Source organism: Amblyomma maculatum, chromosome 8 (assembly GCF_055883805.1).
Source record: "Amblyomma maculatum isolate TAMU_Amacu chromosome 8, ASM5588380v1, whole genome shotgun sequence".
NCBI lineage: Eukaryota > Metazoa > Arthropoda > Arachnida > Ixodida > Ixodidae > Amblyomma > Amblyomma maculatum.
Window position 1 is genome coordinate 101,947,160 of NC_139351.1, and position 24,561 is coordinate 101,971,720.

General features: G+C 48.4%; 1 protein-coding gene and 1 non-coding gene across 2 annotated transcripts; both read right to left on the bottom strand.

Annotated features, from left to right (window-relative positions):
• Window positions 1-564: 564 nt before the first annotated feature.
• LOC146182024 (leukocyte elastase inhibitor-like) lies at window positions 565-8,809 on the bottom strand. Its single transcript, XM_084575883.1, has 4 exons — window positions 8,385-8,809; window positions 3,590-3,960; window positions 1,814-2,079; window positions 565-1,171 (listed from the first exon to the last, which is right to left on the bottom strand). The coding sequence occupies exons 1-4, from the start codon at window positions 8,807-8,809 to the stop codon at window positions 818-820; spliced, it is 1,416 nt and encodes a 471-aa protein (XP_084432009.1). The 3' UTR covers window positions 565-817.
• A 14,983-nt stretch (window positions 8,810-23,792) lies between these two features.
• TRNAA-AGC (transfer RNA alanine (anticodon AGC)) lies at window positions 23,793-23,865 on the bottom strand. The gene has a single exon. It is a non-coding gene; the product is annotated as a tRNA-Ala (tRNA).
• Between the last annotated feature and the right edge of the window lie 696 nt (window positions 23,866-24,561).

Here is a 24,561-nt window from a genome sequence, read left to right on the forward strand (position 1 = left end):
GCAAGTTTCATTGCTAGAATTAATCCACTGGACACTAGCATGCGAGGAAGACAGATAGTGCCCCAACTTGCAGTTATTGCAGCTGCTGAGGGAACATATTTCCAGTAAAATTGGGAGTGAAGTGCATATTCGTTCATATCACTTCAGCTCTTCATTTCGATATTGTTGGCTCTTGAGTGTGACCTGTAAGGCCCTGAATACCTCGAGTGGAAAGGGTTGAAAATGGCGACACATTCCTCGCCGGTTGAAGGAGCTGTCATGGTATACCCTAGAAGCACCTTGGAGCATGGCGCCTCAGCGGTGACATCTTTTCGTGTCATTGAGTTGCACATCAGGTGCGATAGGAGGGCTCGGGACTGTTGAGTCTAGCAAGTTCCCAAGTCGTCTCTGCAGCAGTGGGCACATTTATAGAGTTCCGATATTGTTTTATGTTGCTCACCCTTTTGGAGTTGACCTCGTTCACATAGTATCATAGCCTGTGTAAATTCCATGCAGTACAGTCATTTAAAAAAAAAAAAACATCCTTTGACTGCCTGTAGCCATGGTCTCCGAGCACAGTGGAGGATGCATTTCTAGCTTGATGTTTTTGTGATGAAACTGCCGTGACATACCGGAAGTCCAGCCATAGCTGTGCTGAGGCTGTAAGACACCAGTGTCAGACCACAGTCAGGTAGTGGGGCTGTCACCTCACTTCTTCTAGGCTAATCTTTGAAGAATACGGTTCAGCATTGGGGTATCCCTTGGTCCATTGGAACCGCAATCTCCGGGAAGCTTTGCTCGGCTGCTTAACGCTTGTCCAGCATAATACTGGTCTGGCCTACGGGTTGAGCACTTTGCCCATGGCAATGACGAGGCCGCTGACGTTGTCGACAACGAAGTAGAGGAACGGCCTGTCCAGCACGACGTCGATGGTTTCCTCTGAAGGGCCCACGAAGGCAGGCTCTCGGCGCCGGTTGCTGGTCTTGGGCGGGAGCACGGCACCACTGGTTGCCACGCGGGGTGCCTTGATGTCCAGCGACGACTTGTGCACTACGTTGGTGACGTGCAGCCACGGAACGTCGCTCATATCGAACAGTTGTGCCCTTCCAGGGCCGAACAGTGAAGCGAGCCCCATGCGAGCCAACGGCGCGGTCAGGTTCTCGTGACTGTGCTCGATCTTGATGCGCGGCAACTGCGTGCACGAGAAGAAGAAATGTTAGGCTGCTCTTATTGCAGTATATTGGGATTAAAAAAAACAAAAAAACTCCATCCTTTTTCGTCCTCAGCGCACATAGAGGCTTGAAGAATTATTCGTGTAGCTCTCGTGTTACCAGCAACAGTCGGGCTAACGTTCTTTAGCTGCACTACTAATATTCTAAACACTGGATCCTGCCTGGGCCAGTGGACTATGGAGGTGGCACACAATTTCTGCCTTCCTGATTATGATTTGACAATCTCCGCGGACGTTTCGGGGCACTGGTAGGGAGTTAAGCATGCAAGTAAATGACGTGCAAATATGATTTGCATGTTCTACATGCGGCATGGTGTAATTGCGTGCGAATGAATCTCCTATTTTGGTACACGAAAACGGCAGGACAACATGCTGCAATAAGCCATCATTTCGATGCTGTTGTGTGATGGCCATTTTTCCCAACTATTCCTTTGTTAGTAAAAATGTTGCCATATTATTACGAGCCGTAAGGATTTTGCGCACCGAGCGAGTCATTCAGCATAATGACGGGGCTATTTATCTTCACTCGCGTGATGAAGAAAGCCCAAATTTCCGATGCCATTTAGCCCGGAATCTTTTGCGCAATGCCGCTGACTCTCGTACCTTGAGGTTCGCTCTGCGGACGTGCATGTTTGCGAGGATGTCGCTGATGAGCTGCGCACTCAGGCGCGTCTCCAGCAGCCCCATGTCGTCGTGCTCGTTGGGCGTTAGGGCGAGCAGGGACACCAGACCGCCGCCAGCCAGTGGTACCTCGACCGCGCTGCAGTTGAGGTAGTCGTGGCGGGCGTAACGCACACGCGTCCACCGCGCTTCCAGCATCGCTGGGTTGCCCCCCAGGGACTCGATGGCCTCCGAGGCAGCCGTTGTATCTGCGCGAGAAGGTCGATGAAGTCCCCGAAAAAACATTGCGTGCTCAACGAACGCCTTATCCTGTGGCACTTAAGCATATGCCACGAATGCAATGAGAAGGATGCTATAAATTAGCCAGAGTTTCGATTGCGATAGCACTTTTGTTGCTTTGCCGTTAAGCATTGATTGCGCACGTCCCAAGGTGGTGGGAATTGTTTCCACTATCGGTAATACCTCTTCTACTACGGCGTGGTGGTGGAGGTGAAAAACACCTATTTGGCTATGGTTACAGTGATGTTCTCGGGGAGAGTCCCCCCTTGTCGCTCATTTCGAGATCCCATTGGTCTTGACCGCTGCACAGGTCTGGAACCAGAAGCTATTGAGCTCATATACAGTTCCTGGCAGCTGAGCAGGGCCGCCTACCATTCCTCTTGAGTAGGGGATGGGGTGATGGACAAGAGATGGATTTTGCTTGTACGCTTAAACCATTTTGGAGGTGCCGACGGCCTCCTCACAGAATGAGCAGCGGTCGTCTAAAACGATCAAAATAACCACAAGGCACAGCACTGCGTTTGCAAACAGCCAAAGTTCGCCATTTTTACCTTGATGGCAGCCGGGTAACGCCGATCTTGGGCCCGATAGGGTTCAATACTGTCATTAAAGAAATAAGAGTGCTGCAGTCCGGGCCAAGGTCGTGACGCATGGTGCCCGGCGAGTGCACTGGCTGGCTAAGGGCTCCTTCGTTACCGAGCATTCCTTGGTGGCCCGGAACCCACATATTTGAGTGATGTTGAACCGCAGTCGTGGGTGCTGCGATTACTAGAGCGGGTACTGGAGCAGACATACAAACGTTAGACGAGTCTGCTATATGCTCTCAACCTCCGGAGTAGTGCTTTCGCACTAAAATTTACGGAATGTGCTTTACATAACTGACGTGCTATGAAGGCAAAAGCATTGACTGGTTCTTAATCCATGTATTAATCCAGTTTATCCATTGTAGTCCAACCTAATCCGACATATTTCCCTCTTAATCCTTCCTGATACAACTTAAGTCGTTGTTGTCCACTTTTAATTCACTCATGATTCAACTACACGATCCTTGTGATCCAACGCGATTACTCCACCACAGTGAACGATATATCCTCCCTCTAACAAATCAGTCATGCGTTTCTCGCTTTCGAATTTCGCGTCGTTGTTGATTGGTTCTCGGCGTGATGATGTCACAATCCCGCTGTTTTTCAGAAGCACTCTTAGTGGTTTCTGGCACCGAGTTTCGTATCTAATTTTGTTCTTATGAGCTTGCTGCTATTACACTTCTGGTGGCCAACGGTCATGCAGTGTACGTGAAGACTGATGCACATACTTAGAGATGAATGTTCTAGAGGTGTATTGCATGGGTGATGACCAAGGAGGTATATAGAACTGTGACGACCAAATAAGAGAACTGGAGAGACATTCGATAGAATCCAATGGATACACCTCGGGACATGATGTAGGGAGCAGTGAACCCCGACCGATATGAAGACTAACCTTCGGAAACGGCAGTGGTGTCTGCGGCGCCGGCACCGACCCTGCGTCCGAGCTGCAGCAGAGTTGTGGCAGGCGAGACCAGGGGCTGCGCCCTCCAGCGCACTCCTTCGGCAGGTACCAGGGCTAGCTCGATGTGAGAGTCCAGGTGGAGGCCCGAAAGCAGCAGCAACTGCGTCCACGGCGGTGGCGTGTCCGGCAGCAAGTTGGCCAGCTGCGCGTGGCTCGCCTTCTCCACCACGGCGTTGATATGCTGGCGCGCCTCCTCCGCGTTGGCAGCGAAGTCCAGCGAGTGGACGGACGAGTTGTAGAAGTGGTACAGCGACCGTTGGAACGGATACTTGACGCCAAAGTCGCGTTGTACATACAGGCTCCTGCATCGTACAGATACAAAGAGATTTGGTTTGTTAATGAGGCGCGTCAGTGTGCCCACAGAGCTACACCATCATCTCAAAATACAAAAACGAAGCCGGTGCCTTACCAGAGGAAATCAGGGTAGGGAGGGGCAGGGAAGGGGGGGGGGATGCTTTTTCGGAAGGTGTTGGCGCCATATACGGCAGAAGCAATACCATTCACAAGGCAAGGCCATGACAAGGAAACAGAACACAAAAGGACGTAGCCCTCAGATAAATGCTCTGAAGTAAGGCAGCTAGGTATATCTCGAGATTTTACCGTTGGTGTATTAGGGAAGTTAAGCTGTTCGCGCGTTTTTTTTTTTTTTTCTTGTGTTAGAGCGCACATGGTGCTGGAAACATTTCTCGCAAGCACAGCTCGGTGTTTCGAGGATCCGAACCAATTCGTAACTTCAGAAAATGTCATGAACCAAATGCATAGGATCTCTAGCGCTTCATTTTGCCAAATTATTCGCTGTACCATGTTTTCGCATTGAAGCAGGAAGATTAAGTTTCTCAAAGTATCAGTTTTGTATTGTCAAAGCCATGTTCCTCAAGATGAATTAAGGATCTTGTAGCGTAGTCTGAAGTTGGGTCACCAACCATGTGCGTCTAGCAACCAGGGTGCTTAATATGTGCACTGCAAAAAAAGTTCCAAGAGCACTGCAGAATCTGCAGTGGAGAAATGCAAAAGCCTGAGCGTTGCTGCTGCACACGGTACATAGCGCACCACTTTAAATCAAAGTTCACTGACGTTCTATGATTGGTTTACAGGAAAGAAATGCGCAGTATCTGTCGCTCGCGGACAACCTCGCCGACGCGAGATTTTGACACTCATTACACACTTCTGATCACTATCATGCATTTATCTGGCTCATTAAGTCAGGAACACATTCACTTCCGGTTAGCGTGACCTCACATCCTTTAGATGTCGACATTAGTCGTATGGCTATTTCGACGTCTGAGGGATTTTACTTTTACATATTTTGGCTCTAATTAATTAACTAATCATCTTATTGACAATTTTTTTTCTGCAACATCCTCACATCATCTGTCACAACCATATGTTTGATCCTAACACTTCTCAGAACGACACGCCTGCGGACGTTCTGTACGCAGGACCCCTCCGACATAGCCTAGAAAGCATTTCGCCTTAGTGTTAGCCAAAGGGTTGTGTTCTCATTCCTACGGTCGACACTGCAACAGATGATACACCGTGTCAGAAGTGGGACAGCCGGTTGCTTTACCGATGGAAAGCATTCGCCTGCCGCACGGGCTTACAGCTTACCTTCCTTTGGCCGACATCGGTTTCTACGCCTGATAGCCAGCGCGCCAGAGGTTTAACAAAAGGATATAGTATCCCAGATTTTTGACGGCCTCCAGGGTGTATGTGATGGTGATGATGATGGTGTGAGATCGTACTAGAGATAAGCATGAAGAGGAAAGAGCTCAAACCCGTGGCCTGTCTCCCAATTAGTTCAAACAGATGTAACCTTGGTATGCATGAACTTATAGTTCTGGGTGACAAGATCAGTGACCAGGATATGCAACAAGATCAGAGCTTGGTCGATTAAAAGTATTTTGATGATGCCTGTACCACGCGATGTGAACCATCAAAATTACAGCAGCAGACAGTTCAGCTTTGTGAACGCGCCCAATAAACACAATGTCCTCAGGATATCCTGGAATGGTCCAAACGTCCTAGATCCGTGACAAACTTTCTGAGGACGTCCATAGAAAAAAGCATTTGGACTCATCCTCAAAAAATCTGGAAAGAATCTTCGCCGCAGATGGTAGGTGCTTGAGGCAGCACTCTAGTGGAAGTGGTGCCACGTATAGCCGCAACTAAGTTAGACACTAGCACCTAGCCCAGAAGTCTAGAGCTAGAGTCTATTTCCGGCTTTTGTTGCCCGATATGTCTTGCTCGAGCGCACTTCACAAAGGTGACGCCGACTGTACTTCCCGCTCTCCCGGAAGAGCCTTCTGCCCTTTCAGTCGCTCCACTCAAAGATAGTTAAGCACAGGATAGCGAAAACCTGCATGAAAGCAGCTTTGTATTGGTCATGCATACATAAAAATCAAACCAGCTTCGCGCAGATCACTAGACTTACCACTGCAGGCTACCCGACGATTATTTCAAGCGTAGCAGAGTCGATACTAGCAGAAAGCAGGATTAAAAAGAATGCACGCGATTGAAATAAGAGCATGGCGTGTATACTATATGTTCATAAGGTTCCGTACAACCTGAATAAGATCGTGAGTAAAGCCGGCGGGAAGCTCCTTTTCCTCCGCTAGGAATAGGTTTGGAGGGTTGTTCAAGAGAGTTAACCAAGAAATTAGAAAGAAGGAAAGAAGGCATGTGAGAGGAAACACCGAAAGAAATTTGTCAACTGTTGTTGTGGTGCTGTATGCAAGATTCCGCTGTCATACGGCCGATTTTACATCGGGGAAACTGGATTGTGCCTCAATGAGCGACTACGCGAACATGCGAAATACGGGAAACTAGTCACGCCGAAATAACATAGTCATCCATTCCACTGATTGCAAGGACTATGAGGTGTTTTTAAACCTGACCACAATCATCGCCAAATATAAAGATCTGACCTCATGCCTCATATCAGAGGCTTTACACATACACGAATTTGGCGACACATATGTGTAGGCCAACTGTCGGTAGCTCTATTCCCGCAAGAGTTTACCTATCTTAAACAGGGACGAATTTAGTAGCTCCCTGTGCATCTCACGGCCATGATTGTGCCGCAATTGTTTTGTTTTTGTTTTTTGTTTTTTCATCTGTTTCGGCTTGCTACTTTATATTGGTTCATGTGTCGCAATAAACTATTTGGTTGTTAGTCAGCGCATGTGTGTGTCTTGCCTTTCCACTCGTACCGTCTGTTAGCGCTGTTTCTTCGTTTCGATTCACCGATGCATCTTGCTTGGCCTCCGTGCCGTCTTCCTTCAGTATCACGGTCAGGAGTGGAGACCTGTCGCCTATGTATCTGGAGCCTTGACTGACTGTGAGCGACGATACTCGCAAATAGGAAAAAGAGGCATTAGACTGTGTGAACGTTTCCGCGAGTTTATCTTTGGAAAGCGTATTTCAATCGAAATTGACTGTCAGCTATTCATTTTCATATCGAAAACGAATAATCGTGACATGCCTCCATACCTCAAAAAAAAAATTTCTTTCCCTCACGAAGTATATATCTACGCCTTTAAGTATGTTCCGGATGCTTGCGGATGCCTTGTGTCGAGCACCAGTGACTGCTCCACCACCCCTGTCATCCCACGACGCCGAGGTCTCAGTCCTCTTTAGTCATGAGTGGTAGGGGTGAACTCTTTTACTGCGCCCCAAAACAGGGGACCAGTCAAAGGACTGGTTGTGCTGGCTTAGGAGGCCGGCTGGGATCCCTTGGGAGGCCGCGCGCTGGATAAGCCAGCGTTGGTCTGCTGGCTCGGAAGTACGCAGGAGAGACTCCCACGTCTCTGGGGTGTTTGAGTTGTCTGTGTTGTAGTGTGTACAAGTCCACGCCATGTGTATGAGAGTGGCCGGAGTTGAGCAGTGTTTACACATAGGGGCTATCTGTTCCGGAAAGATCCAGCTGCATAAGATGGGGTGCGGGAAGCTGCCAGTTTGTAGTTCGCGCCATTGGACGGCCTCGCGTCTTGTTAGATCGCGGTGTGCGGGAGGATATGTGCATCTTTGGAGTCGGTAGTGCTGGAGTATGTCCGTGTAAGTGGTGAGCAGAGAAGCGCGTGAGTTATTAGTGTCAGCGGAAGCAGGGTGGCTGATCATACTCTCGGCTCGCAAGCTGAGATCTCGAGCGAGAGTGTGCGCCTGAGCGTTTCCGCTGAGCGACTCTTGGGGTGGAGCCCAAAGAAGTAAGCGAGATGCAAACTGAGTGTTGTGAATGCTGTTCATAGGCTTAAAAGCTGTTATTCCAAAAAGCCTTCGGGTAGAAACGGCGACAAAGTTACACGGTGGTCAAGGAATGAACAAATGCAAGCAGAAAGCCCGCCTGCTCATGTTTTGGCCTGGGATGGCAGCGGGCATTGAAGGCATGATTAAAAATGTTCTACCTGTAAGAGTATGCGTACCGCCAACTTGATGAACCATTGATGATATGAGACCGCCATCACGATACCCCTGATTTCGGATAGGTGTAGACCTCTTCCTATATGCTGGTAAACCTTATGCTGTGTTTGATGCGTTCTCAAGCTATCCAGAAGTGGAGCACCTGAAAGAGACCAGCCCCCGCCAACTGCAGTAATTTCAAATCTCTCTTCCATTTTTGCACGCCATGGGATCCAGTGGAAGTTTGTTCTGATAATGAGCCCCAGTTCACGTCCAGCGAGTTCCGAACATCTAGTCCAAATTGCATCTAGTACGTCAAAGAAATATGTACCTAAAGATGAGCAGGTTGGCGTCCCTCAGGTTCAGCGCCAGGTGGGTGGACAGGTCCCGCACGGCGAGGTGCACGTGCTGCATGCCCCACAGGTAAAGCACGTGTCTCAGCGCCATGGCCGACGATCCGCGGGCGCCCAGCAGCAGCATGCCCAGCGAGGAACTGACGCAGAAGGGGCACAGTGCCACGTTGCCTTCGGCCCTGTGCGACTCGACGCTGTTGTCGCGTAGCGCCCTGTATAGGTCCAGACCGAATTGGTTCGCCGAAAATGCCAGCTTTCGCGTACCGAACGGCAGGCCTTGCTGCGCACCGGCCCTGTGGGGAAGCTGGAAGCACGTCAGCAGCAGCAACGACAGCAGCGCCGGAGCGAGCGTCGTCGCCTTGCAGACCGGAGGCATGAAAATGGCGACCGCCCGCGGCGCCATGATATGACTCCTTCACCCCTCAGCACAGGAGCTGCGTGGAAGGTGTTTACGAGCCATGCAGTCAATCGATCAATAACTCGATCTATTAATTAATCGATCTATCAGTCAATTTTAGCGCGAGAGTTTTAGCGCCTCATGCGGAAAAAAAATTGAAGTGGTCGGCGCTGCCGACTGTTTGAAGTTTTGCAGTCTGGAAAAATCGCGAGCTTCTCTCTCACAGTTGTCCGGTAGCATCGACCGGTGTTGGCCGATTGAAGCCTTGTAACCTGGAAAATCATGAGCATGCCTCTGCATGAGAAGTGGTAGTTGCCTGGAAGGAGCCAATATCTCTTAGAGGGATGTTAACTATAAATACTACGCTTGCAATAATGCAGCACGTTTTTTTTTTCTTCCTCAAATCGTCTTTCAGAACATACGCTGTATTATATCTGGAAGCAAGGTACGAAAATTGGTTTATTTCTTTCGCGCTGTTCAAAATAACCAAGGTTGGCTTCGCCAGCAGTCCAGAGAGCGCTAGAAGCCAGCTTTTCAAAAACTTTGAGAGGTAGAACGTGGAAACAAGGCGACGCCAGCCACTGATAAGCACAAGAAAGCACTGAAAAAAACAGGCACCAAGAGGTGGCCGCGGCTGCCTGCATGTGTTGACGCATCGGACGCTTTGCAGCTGCGCTCAGTTGTCACAGTATCGCACTTAAGAGTTGCCTCTTTTACTACACCGACGAACGTATTCCTCGTTTTCGTATTTTAGCCTACCGTTCCTGCTTTAAAGCGAAAGAACAAAATTTCGTGTGCGAGAGTTGTGCGCGAGATCTGTCATATTCCGCAAGATCCACGAGATTAGTTCAGGTGGTCGAAATTTCCGGAGTTCTCCACTACGGCGACTCTCATAGCCTGAGTCGCTTTTGAGACGTTAAACCCCACAAAACAAATCCAAACCAAACGTTCCTGCCATTTGCAATGCCACACTTGAACGTACGCCAAGGAACGCCACGTGACAAGAGCGATGGTGCGCCGTGCAAACACACTTTCCGGAGAAAGTGTGACAGATACTGTGCCTTTCCTTTCTTGTAATAATAATAATAATAATAATAATAATAATAATAATAATAATAATAATAATAATAATAATAATTGCTTCACAGGAAGGGATAGGCGCAGTATCTGTCACACTTGTTTCTGTGGGCACCTGAACCGCGGCGTAAGGGAAGGGAGGAAGGTGGGATTGAAAGTAGAAAAAGAAAAGGAGCCGTAGGGGAGAGCTACGGAGTAATTTCGACCACTTGGGGAACGTGCGAGGAGGTGGTGAAGGGTGGCTGTTTCTGGCCCTGCGGGGCTGGGACGGCAGGTCAACGCCGCTTGCGGCGGCGGCTAGCCAGCCACCCTATCTTTATCTATTGTAGGCCGTCATTGCACCCGCCACCGCTTAGGTGGTGGACGACGGCTGTTGCGGCGCGCGTCTTTCTCTCCCTGTTCTTTTTCTTCTCTATTTTCTCTTCTGTCCGCACGAGGCAGCGGAGGTGATTGAATAATAGAAAGGGAAAGGCGCGGTGACTGCCTCACTTGTTTTCTGTGGACACCTCAACCGCGCCTTAAGGGAAGGGAGGAAGGTGGGAGTTAAAGTGGAAAGAAGGAAAGAGGAGCCGTAGTGGAGGGCTGCGGAGTAATTTCGGCCACCTGGGGATCTTTAACGGCCCCGCCGGGGTGGCGCAGTGGTAAGACGCCCGACCACTGTGCCGGAGTTCCCGGGTTCGAACCCGACCTCGGTGGCTGCGTTTCGATGGAGGCGAAACGAAGTAGCGTCCGTGTGCTGTGCGATGTCAGCGCACGTTAAAGATCCCCAGGTGGTCGAAATTACTCCGAAGCCCTCCACTATGGCTCCCCTTTCTCTCTTTCCACTTTCACTCCCACTTTCACCCCCACTTTCCTCCCTTCCCTTACGGCGGGGTTCAGGTGTCCACAGAGCAAGTGTGACAGATACTGCGCCTTTCCCTTCCTGTGAACCAACCAACCAACCAACCATCTTTAACGTAACGTGCGCTGACATCGCACAGCACACGGACGCCTCTTCGTTTCACCTCCACCGAAACGCAGCCGCCGAGGTCGGGTTCGAACCCGGTTACTCCGGCACAGTAGTCGGGCGTCTTACCTGGTGCAGCGGAGGTGGCTCAGCTACAGAGCACAGAAAACAAGTGAGACAGTTACCGCGCCTTTCCCTTCCTATAAATAAATCAGTTTTCAGCTACAGAGCCAGTAGCAGGCCCGTGCATTTTCTTTTCCTTCTTCGTGCAGTCACAACAACATCGTACAGCACAAGGACGCCTCTTCGTTTTGCCTCCATCGAAACGCAGCCGCCGGCGGTCGGGATCGAACTCGGGTACTCCGGAACAGTAGTCGGGCGTCTCCCAATTATATGTAGCACTGCAACGGATGTCCGTAAGAAGCAAACAATGAGACGCGAACGACAGGAAGGGTAGGCGAGACCTCCTAATCTTTTTATTTAAGTGAGTGGGAGGGAGCTCAGCTTGTACGGGTGACCCGAGCAGTTCGAGGTCGAGTTAAGTTCGTGTACGTTTCTCTTAAACATTTTATGCAGCTACTGACTCCTGCATTGAGTTATATCGCACAAATGCTGTAAATGATTTTTTTCATCATTCCCGCGTTTTCATACGGACATGTCTGTAACAACTACTAATAACATAAAACAGAACGTTACGGTTAACATGAAATTCGGCAAAAAACGTTCAACCCCGTGATTTTTCGTGGAATCGTGAGAATCTGTAGTGACTAACGTATACTGCAGCATTTTCCGGCATTCTCGGTGGCAGGCATAATAACTAAGAAATAGCAGAAACCGCCAATTTTACGCAAAGTCTGCGAATAATAATGTAATAATCTCGGCACCAAACTAGATTAAATAGTACCAAGCTGTTGCTTATATTAACTCCGGACTGACCCGTGTAATTCTATTTCATTAGCATTTGCCCACATGCAACAACTGCATTCATTCATCATAAACTAGCACTGCTAAAGGGCCTCGATTTATATGATGCCGATAGCTCTTTAAATATCCATTGCGGCCGCCATCGGAATTTAATAAAATTGCATTTGTGAATTGTTCAGTGTGGTCACTGTCCAAACGTGTAGAGGAAGATTACTTGACGATTCAGCCTGCATCGCGGTAATATTTCGCGTATGAATTTGACCCGGATGAAGTACAACAAACGTTGACCATACAGTGTATGGCTTCCGAGGTTGGACACGCAAATCGAATCAGGTTACGAGGGAGACTTTAGTGGATGCCCCCAGATAATGTCGACCACATTGGCCTGTCTATGCTTGGCTAAGGGTCAACTTATGGACTAGCGCACCAATTTTGATAAAGGAATGTCAGGGATGGCATAGGTTTCTCGTATTAGGATATATTGTGAATTTCGTTACTTTGTTTCAATAGAAAGAAGTAAGTGTGGCTTTCTATTGAGAATTAGGTGCGTCAACTTAGGCAAACTATCATTTAAAAATGATGAAGATAATTGTTCGTAGTTAGATACCTCCTAACTAATTTATCAGACAGAATACGGCGAATCGCAGGTTCTTTACGAAATTTTTCTTAAAATCTCGTCATCGCTTCATTTGCTTTTTTTTTTATTATCATACCTTAGATATCTGATCATTGTACAAAAAAGTACGACATCTTGTCCTCGACAAAATATTTGTCCATACACTACCTTGAAACCAGCTTTTGGAAATTAGTTTTTCTAATGGTTGTGTTCTCAAAATGTGCAAGCTTTAAAAAAAAAACGACTTCGAAAAGTTCATGGTATCTAAATTTAGAACCGAATATGAATAAAGCCTCCTTACGTTGGGCTCTCCTGTTCAACACTACACTGCTCTGAGCGATTTCTTCGAGTCTGTTTCAGCTTCAAAGCTGCCCAGTGCCCTCGTTTGCACTCGTGAAATAATTTCCTTTATTACTTACTAGACGCACTATCGCGCTCAGAATGACTTGCAACTAACGAAGTGTAAAGGATTCCGCTGCTCTGACAGTCAGCTTCATCCCCCCGCATCGTCTGCTCAATGCAGTCGAAGAGTGCCTTGGCCACATTGAAGCCTTTATCGCTCGCTGAAATCACGCCACGTGTGAAACCCAAGTTTATTCCCTGCCTCCAAAACCTGCTACATCATGGGCGCAAGATGCGAGAGTGATAAGCCACTGCCGCCTGCATGCTCTGTACTCCGGTGACGAAAAGGCTGCGGTCGTGAGGAAAATATGCGGCACGATTTCAGTTTCATGACGCCGCTTTCTGCTGTGGCGCATGTCGTTTCGTGCCCATGCGCTTTTATTCAGTGCTTTATTGCGCCGGAAATCTTTGTCAGCAAAAACTGTGCTCGTTACGATGGGCGGACGAGTGCCGAGTGTCTTCTGGGGCCACCTGCATATTTCGGTTCGCATCCCCTCATTGCAAGCGACGAGGCAACGTAGCGTTCAGGTTTTAAGCCCAATTCACGCCGACGGTGGGCAGTGATGGGCCGTCTTCGAATGACTAGTTTGTTTTGATTTATGGGATTTAACGTCCCAAAGCGACTCAGGCTACGAGAGACGCCGTATAGTGGAGAGGATGGAAGGAGCACACGGGCACCTTGCTATTCCCCTCTATCGAAAAGCGGCCTCCGCGGCCGGGATTCAGTCCCGTATCCTTTGGCAAAGGAGTCGAGCAACCTAACCACTGTATACCACCACGGCGGGGCTCGAATGAGTGCGATTATGAAGGTAAAGAAACGAAGATGGATATGTGCTCCGGTGCAATTACCTACCTCCCCCCATGAAGACAAAAGCACGTTACTTGCTAGCAAGTCGTGCAGTTTGTACACGTGATGTAATGAAGAAAAAAAGTTAGGCAGCGCCAGTGCCTATACCTTCTTCAGCCTCGACTGGCATGGACCACGTAACTCAGTGCAATGTTCGGAAAGGGGTGTGTCCACGAATTACTTCGGTGTGCATCTGTTAAGGCACGTTCCTTTTCAGGGGGCATTGTGTGTTTAGTGCTTGGAGCTTTGGAACGCACCTTCGGATGTTCTTCGTGTGAAGAAAGACAACTGCGTCTGGCGTGTTGGACCTTCTTCCCGAGTGCTGCATTGGAATATGCAAAACCCGTGAGTAAATTTTCTCTTACCTTTGTGAAAAACTCTATAATGATTTTGTCGCTTCGATTAGTAAAACATGCATGATTGATTGCATTTATTCGTTTGTCGTCCGAGTAACGTTAATGACGAACACTAATCAGGGTCCGTACCTCTGCTACCTCGAGTCATCCGATTGGTGGAAGCACCGGAACTGAATATCCGGCTCCGCGGTGTTTCCACCAATCAGATGACTCGATTGAGGACAGGGAGATAGTAACACTTTCGATAAAAATGCAAACTTAGAATACGGATTCAGATTTGTTAACAATTTTATTTGTTTTTTTTTTTGTTTTTTTTTTTTGTTTGAAATACCTTGCAGGTCCGTTTGAAAGTGTGTAAGGCGGGGGAAAATTCCAGCAGCGTTATTGTAAGCAAAATATGTGAGAAAACAGGCACTAGTACAATGCATAGTAAACAATATATGAACAATATAAGAAAACGGTACAGGAAAGCAGATGCAACTACATTGAGGTAATTATAATAATAACAAAAATAAATATGCGACACAGATTAAAGTGCAACAGTGGGCGACGTATTTGCTGCGCCAGGGGGCTGTTCTGGACTGCAGGCAGCGGAAGAGGCGCCCGCATGGGTAGACACGAATGGCTATTTCTTAACTTGATGTGATTTTTTCCAATTGCATGCGTTTGCCTCACGCACGTGTGCGGAAAACGGATATTAAGGCAGATGCTAAGAACGTAGTCATTGCAGTGATGTTAATTTGCTTGCTTGGCTGAAGTCCCGACCTCTCATTTCCCAAATTTGCGATTGTTCGAGGGAATCGTAGAGAAATTTGTTATGCTATCCCCGATGATTGATTAATTGGTATACTTTCCCCAATCTTTGATCAGTTGGCGGAAATCTTATTTTCCTTTCCTAAGTTATTTGGTGAGGAGCGCCCCTGTGTTGCCCTCGCTGACGGCGCAGACAGATGGTTTGAAGGTAAGCACTATCAGGGCAGGGCGAACTCCTTTGATGAACAATATTGTAAATATTTAGTATCCTTGCTCATTTCTTCTTATTATATTTATGTCGTAAGCAAACAGTTACCCTTTTTAATATGCATAGGCGAATATGTGTACTTAGTACAGGTAGTGACCGCAGATCCAGAGCATGAAAGGGAAATAACCAGGAGAATAAGATCAGGATGGAGCGCATTTGGCAGGTGCTCGCAGATTATGACTTGAAGCTTACCGGTATCGCTCAAGAGGAAAGCATATAGCAGTTGCATCTTACCTGTACTCACCAATGGGGCTGAAACATGGAGGCCAAAGAAAAGAGCTCACTTAAGCTGAAGACAACGCAGAGAGCTATATGGAACGGAAAATGTTAGGATAGGAAGCACGCAGCGTGGAAATGTAGATTCTAGTGGAAATCAAGAAAGTGAAATGGGCGTATTGCAAGGGAATGTAGTGCGAAGAGAGGATAGTCGATTGTCGAAAAGGGTAACAAATTGGATTCCAATAGTAAGAGGGCCCTCAGCAGCAAATTTTCTATGGGAAAATAATGCTTACCTCTATCTTTTAAATGAGACTGTTCACGCATAGCTCAGCGGGAGACACCATATCCATCTCCAAGAGGGATGGTGGTGAAACTTCATTATCCAATAGATACAGGATAGACGTTAGCCTGGAGTCCTTGGCTTCAGATACTCTACTTTCTCTCTAGTTGCAAGAGGCGGGCATGGCAGTAATCGTATCCGTATACATCCGCAGGCAAGAAAATTCTGCATTAACGAATTGAGCATAGAGAATCTGACAAGCTATTATATTTCCTGAATGCGAGAAGTAGCAACTATACGACCCCCTGAAACAGATCTCTCTGTATCTGGAGTACACATGCACTGAGCCCTTTAAAAAACAACTGCGCCATAAATAATAGAACACGAAACCTCCACACTGCAAATAATTAAACAGACCGACCCTTTGAACCGATCGAGTAGCCTTGGCTGTCGATCAGCAGAGATGTTAAAATAAATTTTATGACAAGGGGTCGTTATGCGTAACTATAAGCTGCTTTATATTTCATATTTTGATACAAGTCCACATTAACAGCTCAAATCAACGGAGTTGGTGCTTTTTATACATGTTGCTGAACCAAAGAACGATTAATGAATCTTATATCAAATCAACAGGAAACTTATACAGCAACTGCAGGAGAGCTTGCAAGCCGGAAGTACGCTACTTTATTGGATTGATCGATTGAATGTCCTTTATCGAATGCGAAGGGTTTTTGAAAGAGCCCAACCGAGGTTGTAAGTGGAATGTTGAATGTAATTTTTTTCAGCACACGTTTTTGACGATGCCAATGTCTTCGGGTTTTGGTACGTTAATCAACAAAACGGGAACTTCAAGCAGCAGCTCATGCATGGTATGCGCTGAGCAGCGGTCTTCTGAGGAGCGGCTACCGCTGGCTTCTTTGCTCGCGTGACATCAAGCGGCGAACTGCTTTCGAAGTCAGCAGCTGCTTTATATACTGAATCTGAAAATATCGGAAAGGAAACTGTCTTATCTGATAGCATTATTTTCGGGATATTCGTATCCGTGGAATGTAAGGCACTGTGCTTTTTCAGAAACAATATATATATATATATATATATATATATATATATATATATATATATATATATATATATATATATATATATATATATATATATATATATATATATATATATATATATATATTGTCACCAACACACGTAGCAAGCAGCACAACAACCGAGCTGGCCCTTTTTAATTAAACGAAAACTCGAGAGAGAGACGAGGATGACGCTTAGCCACGTGCCAAGACATTCGGCCACTTGGTGGCGCCAGAAGATGGTCAGCGGTGTGGCATTGCCCCCCTTCCAAGGGGCATCGACCCGATGCCGCAAGCGTAGGGGAATAGTCGAAAAGCGGGGCAAGTTATACGGGAAAGTCTCTGGCGCTGGTTTGGATCCTGAATTGGTTTACCGACTGTAATAGGGCTTCATTCGGGCAACGTGAACTATTTCAGATTTCGGCTGCCGAGAGGAGCGTACAGTGCCTTGTGGTAGCACCTCGTAGTTCACCGCGCTGAGGCGGCGGAGCACCTCGTAAGGTCCAAAGTATCGCCGCAGAAGCTTTTCAGAGCGCCCTCGCAACCGTATTGGGCTCCATACCCAGACTTGGTCGCCGGGCGTGTAAGTCACCTCTCGGTGTCGCAGGTTGTAGCGCTGGGCGTCGTGTACTTGTTGGTGCCGAATTCGCTGTCGGGCAAGCTGGCGTGCAGCTTCTGCGTCACGAATAAATTGGTCAGCCCCCACGGCAGTGGAGGGAGCAGAATCTGGAAGAAGCATGGCATCCAGCATAGTCAAGGGTTCGCGTCCATGAACCAAATGAAATGGAGTGAAGCGTGTTGTTTCCTGGAGTGCAGTGTTGTATGCGAACGTGATGTACGGCAGAATTCGGTCCCAGTTCCCATGATCATCGTCTACATACATAGAAATCATATCGGCAATTGTCTTGTTAAGCCGCTCAGTCAGTCCATTAGTTTGAGGATGATAGGCTGTTGTCTTGCGGTGGGTGGTGCCACTGAGTCGAAGTACCTCACTAGTGAGTGCCGACGTAAACGAGGTTCCTCTGTCAGTTAAGACGACTGTTGGCGCACCATGACGGAGTACAATGCTGTGAATGAAGAAATGCGCAACTTCATCTGCGGTACCACGTGGAATGGCCTTGGTCTCACAGTAGCGGCTAAGGTAGTCAGTGGCAACCGCTATATACCTGTTACCCATGGAGGACTTCGGAAATGGGCCCAGTAAGTCCATGCCGACCTGTTGAAATGGGAATTTCGGGGGATCGATAGGCTGTAAGAGCCCAGCTGGTTTAATGGGTGGTGTTTTCCGCCGCTGGCACTCACGGCAGGTACGGACGTAGCGGTGCACAATGGCAGCTAGCCTGGGCCAGTAGTACTTTCGGCGTATCCGTGCCAATGTGCGAGAAAACCCGAGATGGCCGGAAGAAAGATCATCGTGGCACGCACGAAGAACTTCGTCATGTAGCGTTGTGGGTACTACAAGCAGATAAGCAGTTTCTGTTGGACCGTAGTTCTTGTAGAGCACACCATCACGCAGGCAAAATGACGACACTCCGCGCCTGAAGAGCTGAGGAGGAGATGACACGGTTCCTTCGAGGTATTCAATGAGGGGCAAAAGTTCAGAGTCAGCCCGCTGCTTTTGGGATAAGGTGGACGTCGCGATAACGCCAAGGAAAACGAAATCGTCGTCGGAGCCGTCCGCGTGGCAGGGAGTAGGGGCGCGGGACAGACAGTCAGCATCACTGTGTTTCTTGCCGGACTTGTGCACGATTGTAACGTCAAATTCTTGCAACCGAAGGCTCCATCGAGCAAGCCGACCCGATGGATCTTTCAGGTTTGCCAGCCAACACAGAGAGTGATGGTCGCTCACGACACGAAACGGACGACCGTACAAATACGGACGAAATTTCATGACTGCCCACACAACAGCGAGACACTCCTTTTCGGTAGTTGAATAATTAACTTCGGAACGGGACAAAGTGCGACTGGCGTAAGCAATGACACGTTCTGCACCGTCCTGCCACTGAACAAGGACCGCACCGAGGCCAACGTTACTGGCATCCGTGTGCAGTTCCGTGTCGGCCTCTTCGTCGAAGTGGCCAAGTATTGGCGTACTTTGGAGACGGGACTTGAGTTCCGTGAAAGCGTTTTCCTGGTCGGGGCCCCAAAAGAACGGCTCGGCGTCTTTTGTCAGGCGGGTCAAAGGCTCAGCGATCTTGGAGAAATTGTTAACAAAGCGACGATAATACGCGCAGAGGCCGAGAAATCGACGCAAGCTTCGTTTATCCGCTGGTTTGGGGAATGAAGAGACAGCGGCCGTCTTCTCTGGGTCTGGGCTAACACCACGAGCGCTGACAATGTGGCCGAGAAATTTCAGCTCGTTAAAAGCAAAGTGGCATTTTTCAGGTTTTAGAGAGAGACCGGCAGATCGGATGGCCTCGAAGACAGCGCGCAAACGTTTCAGGTGCTCGTCGAACGTGTCCGAGAAAATCACAACGTCGTCGAGATATACGAGGCATGACTGCCACTTCAGACCAGAGAGTACAGTGTCCATCATTCGCTGAAATGTGGCAGGGGCCGAACACAGGCCAAACGGGAGCACTTTAAATTCATACAAACCGTCTGGCGTAATAAAAGCGGTCTTCTCACGGTCTCGCTCGTCAACTTCTATTTGCCAATATCCACTGCGGAGGTCAAGGGACGAAAAGTAAGTGGCATGGCGAAGGCGATCGAGGGAATCGTCTATGCGTGGCAGGGGGTACACATCCTTTTTCGTGACGTTGTTGAGGCGTCTGTAATCCACGCAAAACCTCAAGGTTCCATCCTTCTTTGCGACGAGGACAACAGGCGAAGACCAGGGGCTCGTCGACGGTTGGATAACGTCGTCCTGGAGCATTTCTGTTACTTGGCGGCGGATGGCATCACGTTCTTTTGAAGACACCCGGTAAGGACGCTGACATAGTGGACGTTGGTCATCGGCAACTATAATTCGGTGCTTCGTTAGTGGCGTCTGTCGGACCTTGGAGGTTGATGCAAAACAATCTCGGAACGAATTGACAAGATTATCTATGCAGCGTTTCTCACTGGGCGAGAGGTGCGGGTTCACATCAGTCTGAATGGCTGTAGGCGTCGCATTGTCGGGGTCTGACGTGTTGGTTAAAGCGTACTGGCCTGTACATTCTCCAAGTTCTTCAAAATAAGCGACCGCCGTGTTCGCCGTCAAATGTTGGGGTTCACATGTGAAGTTTGTCACTAGCACGTTGGCTTGGCCACGGACAAGTTCGACAAGGCCCCGAGCTACACAAACTTGTCGAGTTAGAAGCAGTGACATGTTAGCTTCAGCAATGCCACTCGTGCCGGTGCTATGATCACATTCGACTGTGACGAACTTGCTCGCACGCGGAGGGATCGTTATGTGGTCGTCACAGACGCGCAACATCGTTTTCCGGAAGTCCGTGTTGCTATCAACGGCTCGCTTGGTTGAAAACGATACCATGAGCTGCTCCCGAAGGTCTATAACCGCACCATACTCTTGAAGAAAATCCATGCCGAGAATCAGATCTTTGCAGCACTCTTGTAATACGGCAAATGTGCCAGTGAAAGTAAAACCGCAGATCTCTATGCGGCAAGTGCACATGCCAATCGGCGTCATTACATGACCACCGGCGGTACGCATCATTGGCCCAGACCAAGGCGTCAGAACTTTACGGAGTGCCGTGGCTAGCTGGCTGCTCATGACGGAGAAATCGGCGCCGGTATCCACAAGTGCGGTCACATCACAACTGTCGGCGGTTACAAAAATTTCCCCGGAAACAATGCGTTCGCAGCACGTCGGTAAGTTTATCGGATCGGGTCGTCGCCGCTCGGGCCGTCGCGTCAAATCGTCGGGTGGAGGCTGTTTAATCTGAAACGTAGCGGCGGCCCCACCCCCGGAGGTCGCCGTGTTTAGTTTTCCCGGTGAGGGGACGTGCCTCTGAATTGCCCAGAGGAAGAGTACCGAGTGGGCGAAGCAAAACGCTTCGGAGATGTCGATCGCGACCGCCGTTGTGGTGACGTTGGCTGCATCTCGTTAGCAGCCAGGTACTCCTCAATCTCCTGTGGTCTTTCGCCATAGCGGGGTCGAGGCGCGTTTGGTGGAAATCCTCTCAGGCCTATTCTCCGGTATGGGCAATTGCGAAGAATGTGACCAGGTTCGCCGCAGTGATAACAGAGCGGCCGTCTGTTGGGCGTGCGCCACAAGTGCGCCTTGCTGATAGCAGGACGCTGGTATTGCTGTGGCTCGACGGGGCGCAGATCTTGTTGCTGCTCGACGGGGCGCATGTAGCGAGGCGGTGGTCCGACAACGGGACGGAATGGATTTGGCTCGGGAGCAGGTCGACGTAAGACATCACTATAAGTCATGATGCATGGCTCCGGTTGTGGTGCTGGTGGTGGTGGTGGCTGCACCGCTCGCCGAATTTCATCACGGATGACGTCCACGGTAGAATAATTATTTGCAGAGGGAGCATTCAAGTGAAGGTTTTGCAGCTCTTCGCGGACAATGCTCCTCACAAGCTCCCGCAATGCCTCGCCGCTGGCTGCTGGCACGGACGAGCAGCAGGGTGTGGCCGCTACGCTTGCCTGGCGGCCGTATTGGGTACTCCGTTCCTGCAGGGAACGTTCCATGCTGGTAGCTTCTCTCGCGAAATCTGCGACAGTTCTTGGGGGGTCGCGAATGAGGCCAGCGAACAACTGCTCCTTCACCCCGCGCATGAGGTGCCGTACCTTCGTTGCCTCAGGCATGGTAGGGTCGGCCCGATTGAAAAGCCGCATCATGTCCTCGACAAACATGGCCACACTCTCATTTGACTGTTGAGACCTTGAACGGATTGCAATCTCTGCATTTTCTTTGCGTGCACTTGAGCTGAATGTTGTAAGTAACTCACGGCGAAAGGCTGCCCAGTTGACAAAGGACGCCTCGTGGTTCTCGAACCACGTCTTGGCCGAGTCTTGCAGCGCGAAGTACACATTCATTAGCTTCCGCTCGTCGTCCCATTGGTTAAATGCAGCCACACGGTCAAAACTGGCCAACCAGTCTTCCACATCCTCTAACCGGTCACCATGAAATGATGGCGGTGATCGCGGTGCGAGAAGGACGAACGGTGGGGCGTTGCTGGAAGGCTGGCTTGTCTGGCTGCTCGTCGTGGATGTCATGGTTCGTAGCGGGGTGGACAGCGGTTCAAACTCAGGTTGTAGGCCTCGCAGGCGACGGCTGGCTTTATGGACAGGAGTCGCGTCCACGCGTTGATGAGCAGCGTCACTGACGTCTTCGGGGGCAACGTACATGGGATCTTACCCGGCACCTCCACCAAATGTCACCAACACACGTAGCAAGCAGCACAACAACCGAGCTGGCCCTTTTTAATTAAACGAAAACTCGAGAGAGAGACGAGGATGACGCTTAGCCACGTGCCAAGACATTCGGCCACTTGGTGGCGCCAGAAGATGGTCAGCGGTGTGGCAATATATATATATATATATATATATATATATATATATATATATATATATATATATTCTCTTCATTTTCCTCCCCTCCACCTCTTTCATTTTTCCTCCAATCTCACTTTCCTCATGATTTCCTCTACCAATATCCCTTTATTTCCGCCGCCATAGTTCAGGTGCTTCAGATATCAGATAGCAGATACCGGGACTGGCAAACATCTTCCCATTCCTTTTGGATATCTAATAAAATAACCACATACTATACTACTACTACTTCCTCCCTTTCCTTACGGTGCAGTTCAGGTGTCCACGGATAAGTGGCAGGTACTGCGCGTTTCCTTACCTGTAAACAAATTTACATTATATTTAATTAGGAGCTTTCGGCGGCGAATGCACCCCATGGTCTGGTGGAAAAAAAAAATTATTTTCTACTGCGCGGATGGCAAGCAGCTTAGCGAAAAGCTTCATTACTAAATGCGGGATCTATAACAGCAAAAATAAATGAATAAATAAACGTGCTTTTGGTTGAAAATCGTGAGTTTAGCCCCACATCACCCCTTAAGGTGCACTTACATCTCACGGTATAGGGCGCATTGCGTTTCCAGTCGAAACGAGGTTGTGTGCATGGTCGGGATGGGTCCCAGATCTGCCGGTTCAGGAGCTACCGCAACGGGAAGTGAACATGATTTATATTTATATAACGGAAACTAAACAGACCTTGTGAAGAAAATGCGGCGAATGACGCATGCACTCTTACTTACGGTAATTAAATATATACTTGGAGTATATAGTTCCTTGAGCGTACACACAAAAGTAATTTTTTAAAGCAGTCTTTTTGTTGTTCAGTATGTGTGTTACATGTGATTGCCACTGCTTGAGGGACAGTTGTCATTATTATTTACATTAATTATGTATATTTGTACCGTTATTTTCGTTGTAAGTGAAACATAAGAGGTCAGCGCCACGATTTATTATTTCACCATTCCTGGAGTACGCATGTCAGTGTGTTTTCCAAAGCGGATGAATTCCAAACTAATGAAATTTTCGCGTCCTGTTCGCGAAATTTTCCTCACGCATGCAAACATTGCCGGCGCTCTGTATATATTTTTGAACGTATATATTGTAGCACAAAAGTTCGTTGTAGGCGCGCTGGTCTGTATTGGAGGCTGACGAACAGAGCTTTGTTCTGGTGCTTAGCGCGCCTGTTGAACTTTAATTTTTTCGCGCCTCGTCTGCAGTGCTTAATGTCTGGCTCCATTAGAGGGGGTCTCTACTGATTCCAGCACAGGTGGAAATAGAAACAAGGAGGGAGAGAGAAAGCGGCTGGTGACCTGCTTCGCACATCGTTTTATACAAAAGGGGGAAATTTATTTCCTCTATCGCAGGCTATAGAAGATATATGTTAATAGTTCTTATTAAAACTTACTGCCAAATTGCTGAAACAACCGACAAATGTTCCAATGACAGGATTAAAATATGACAGCCTGCTTCGCATTCATGTAGCCCATATACCTTCGAGCGTGGGGGATCTTACTGGCGAAGCGTGTCAGAACCCCCCAAGACCCCCCTGACTGTAAGACCTCATCTGCGCTGAAAAAGTTCGCATAATCCCTAACTGAGCAGAACTGGTCGATTGCGGTGTTTTAAAATTGTTGTGTAGTTTGTGTTTTTTGCGAAGTCTCGTCACTACGTGCCCTATGTGGGTCTATTTCGATTGCAAACACAAAAATTAACTTCAGCAAAAAAAAAAAAGAAAAAGTGGAGGTGCGGGGTATCGATCCCCGTACCTCTCGCATGCTAAGCGAGCGCTCTACCATCTGAGCTACACCCCCAACGGATGCCCTGTACTCATACACTTATATAAAAGCATGTTTGACTCGCACAATTTATTACGGCACTTTTATATAATTAGCAGTTCATATACCAAGAAGAGATTATATAGTGTCCAATAGAAATGCGTCAACGCAAGTACGATGCTTCAGGGACTTTTGTAACTCGCGTTTTAGGCGCACCACATCGTTTCCTTATTGCCATATAGATGGCGCAAGCTTCCTTTGCGCGGTGGTGACGCCGAAACAATCGAACATTAGTGCGGTACGTGGGTATCTGGCCAATGCTCCCAGAGGACACCAAACTCGCACAAGTGCTAGACTTTCACACTCCATGCTTCCACCAAGGAGGTTATATAAAAAACTGCAGTTTTTTTTTCATAACCTCCTTGGCTTTCACACGCCTGACGATCCTCTCGGTGGAGGCGCGAATTTAAGTGTTAGATGTGTGTTGTTGTGTTTTTTTTTCTTACGACTGGGGCACTAACACGGTGCCCATCCGATACAAAGGGAGCATCAATAGATCATCATCATCATAATCATCATCATCGTCGTCATCATCATCAATAAAGTAGCAGGCATAAAGTTGATATACACGACCTAGCAGAATTTAACGCGAGCCCCTAGTTTTCGAAATCCGTATCTGTACCGGCAAATTTAGAGACATCTTACCGAGAAGTCGTTTTACATGCCAGCTCA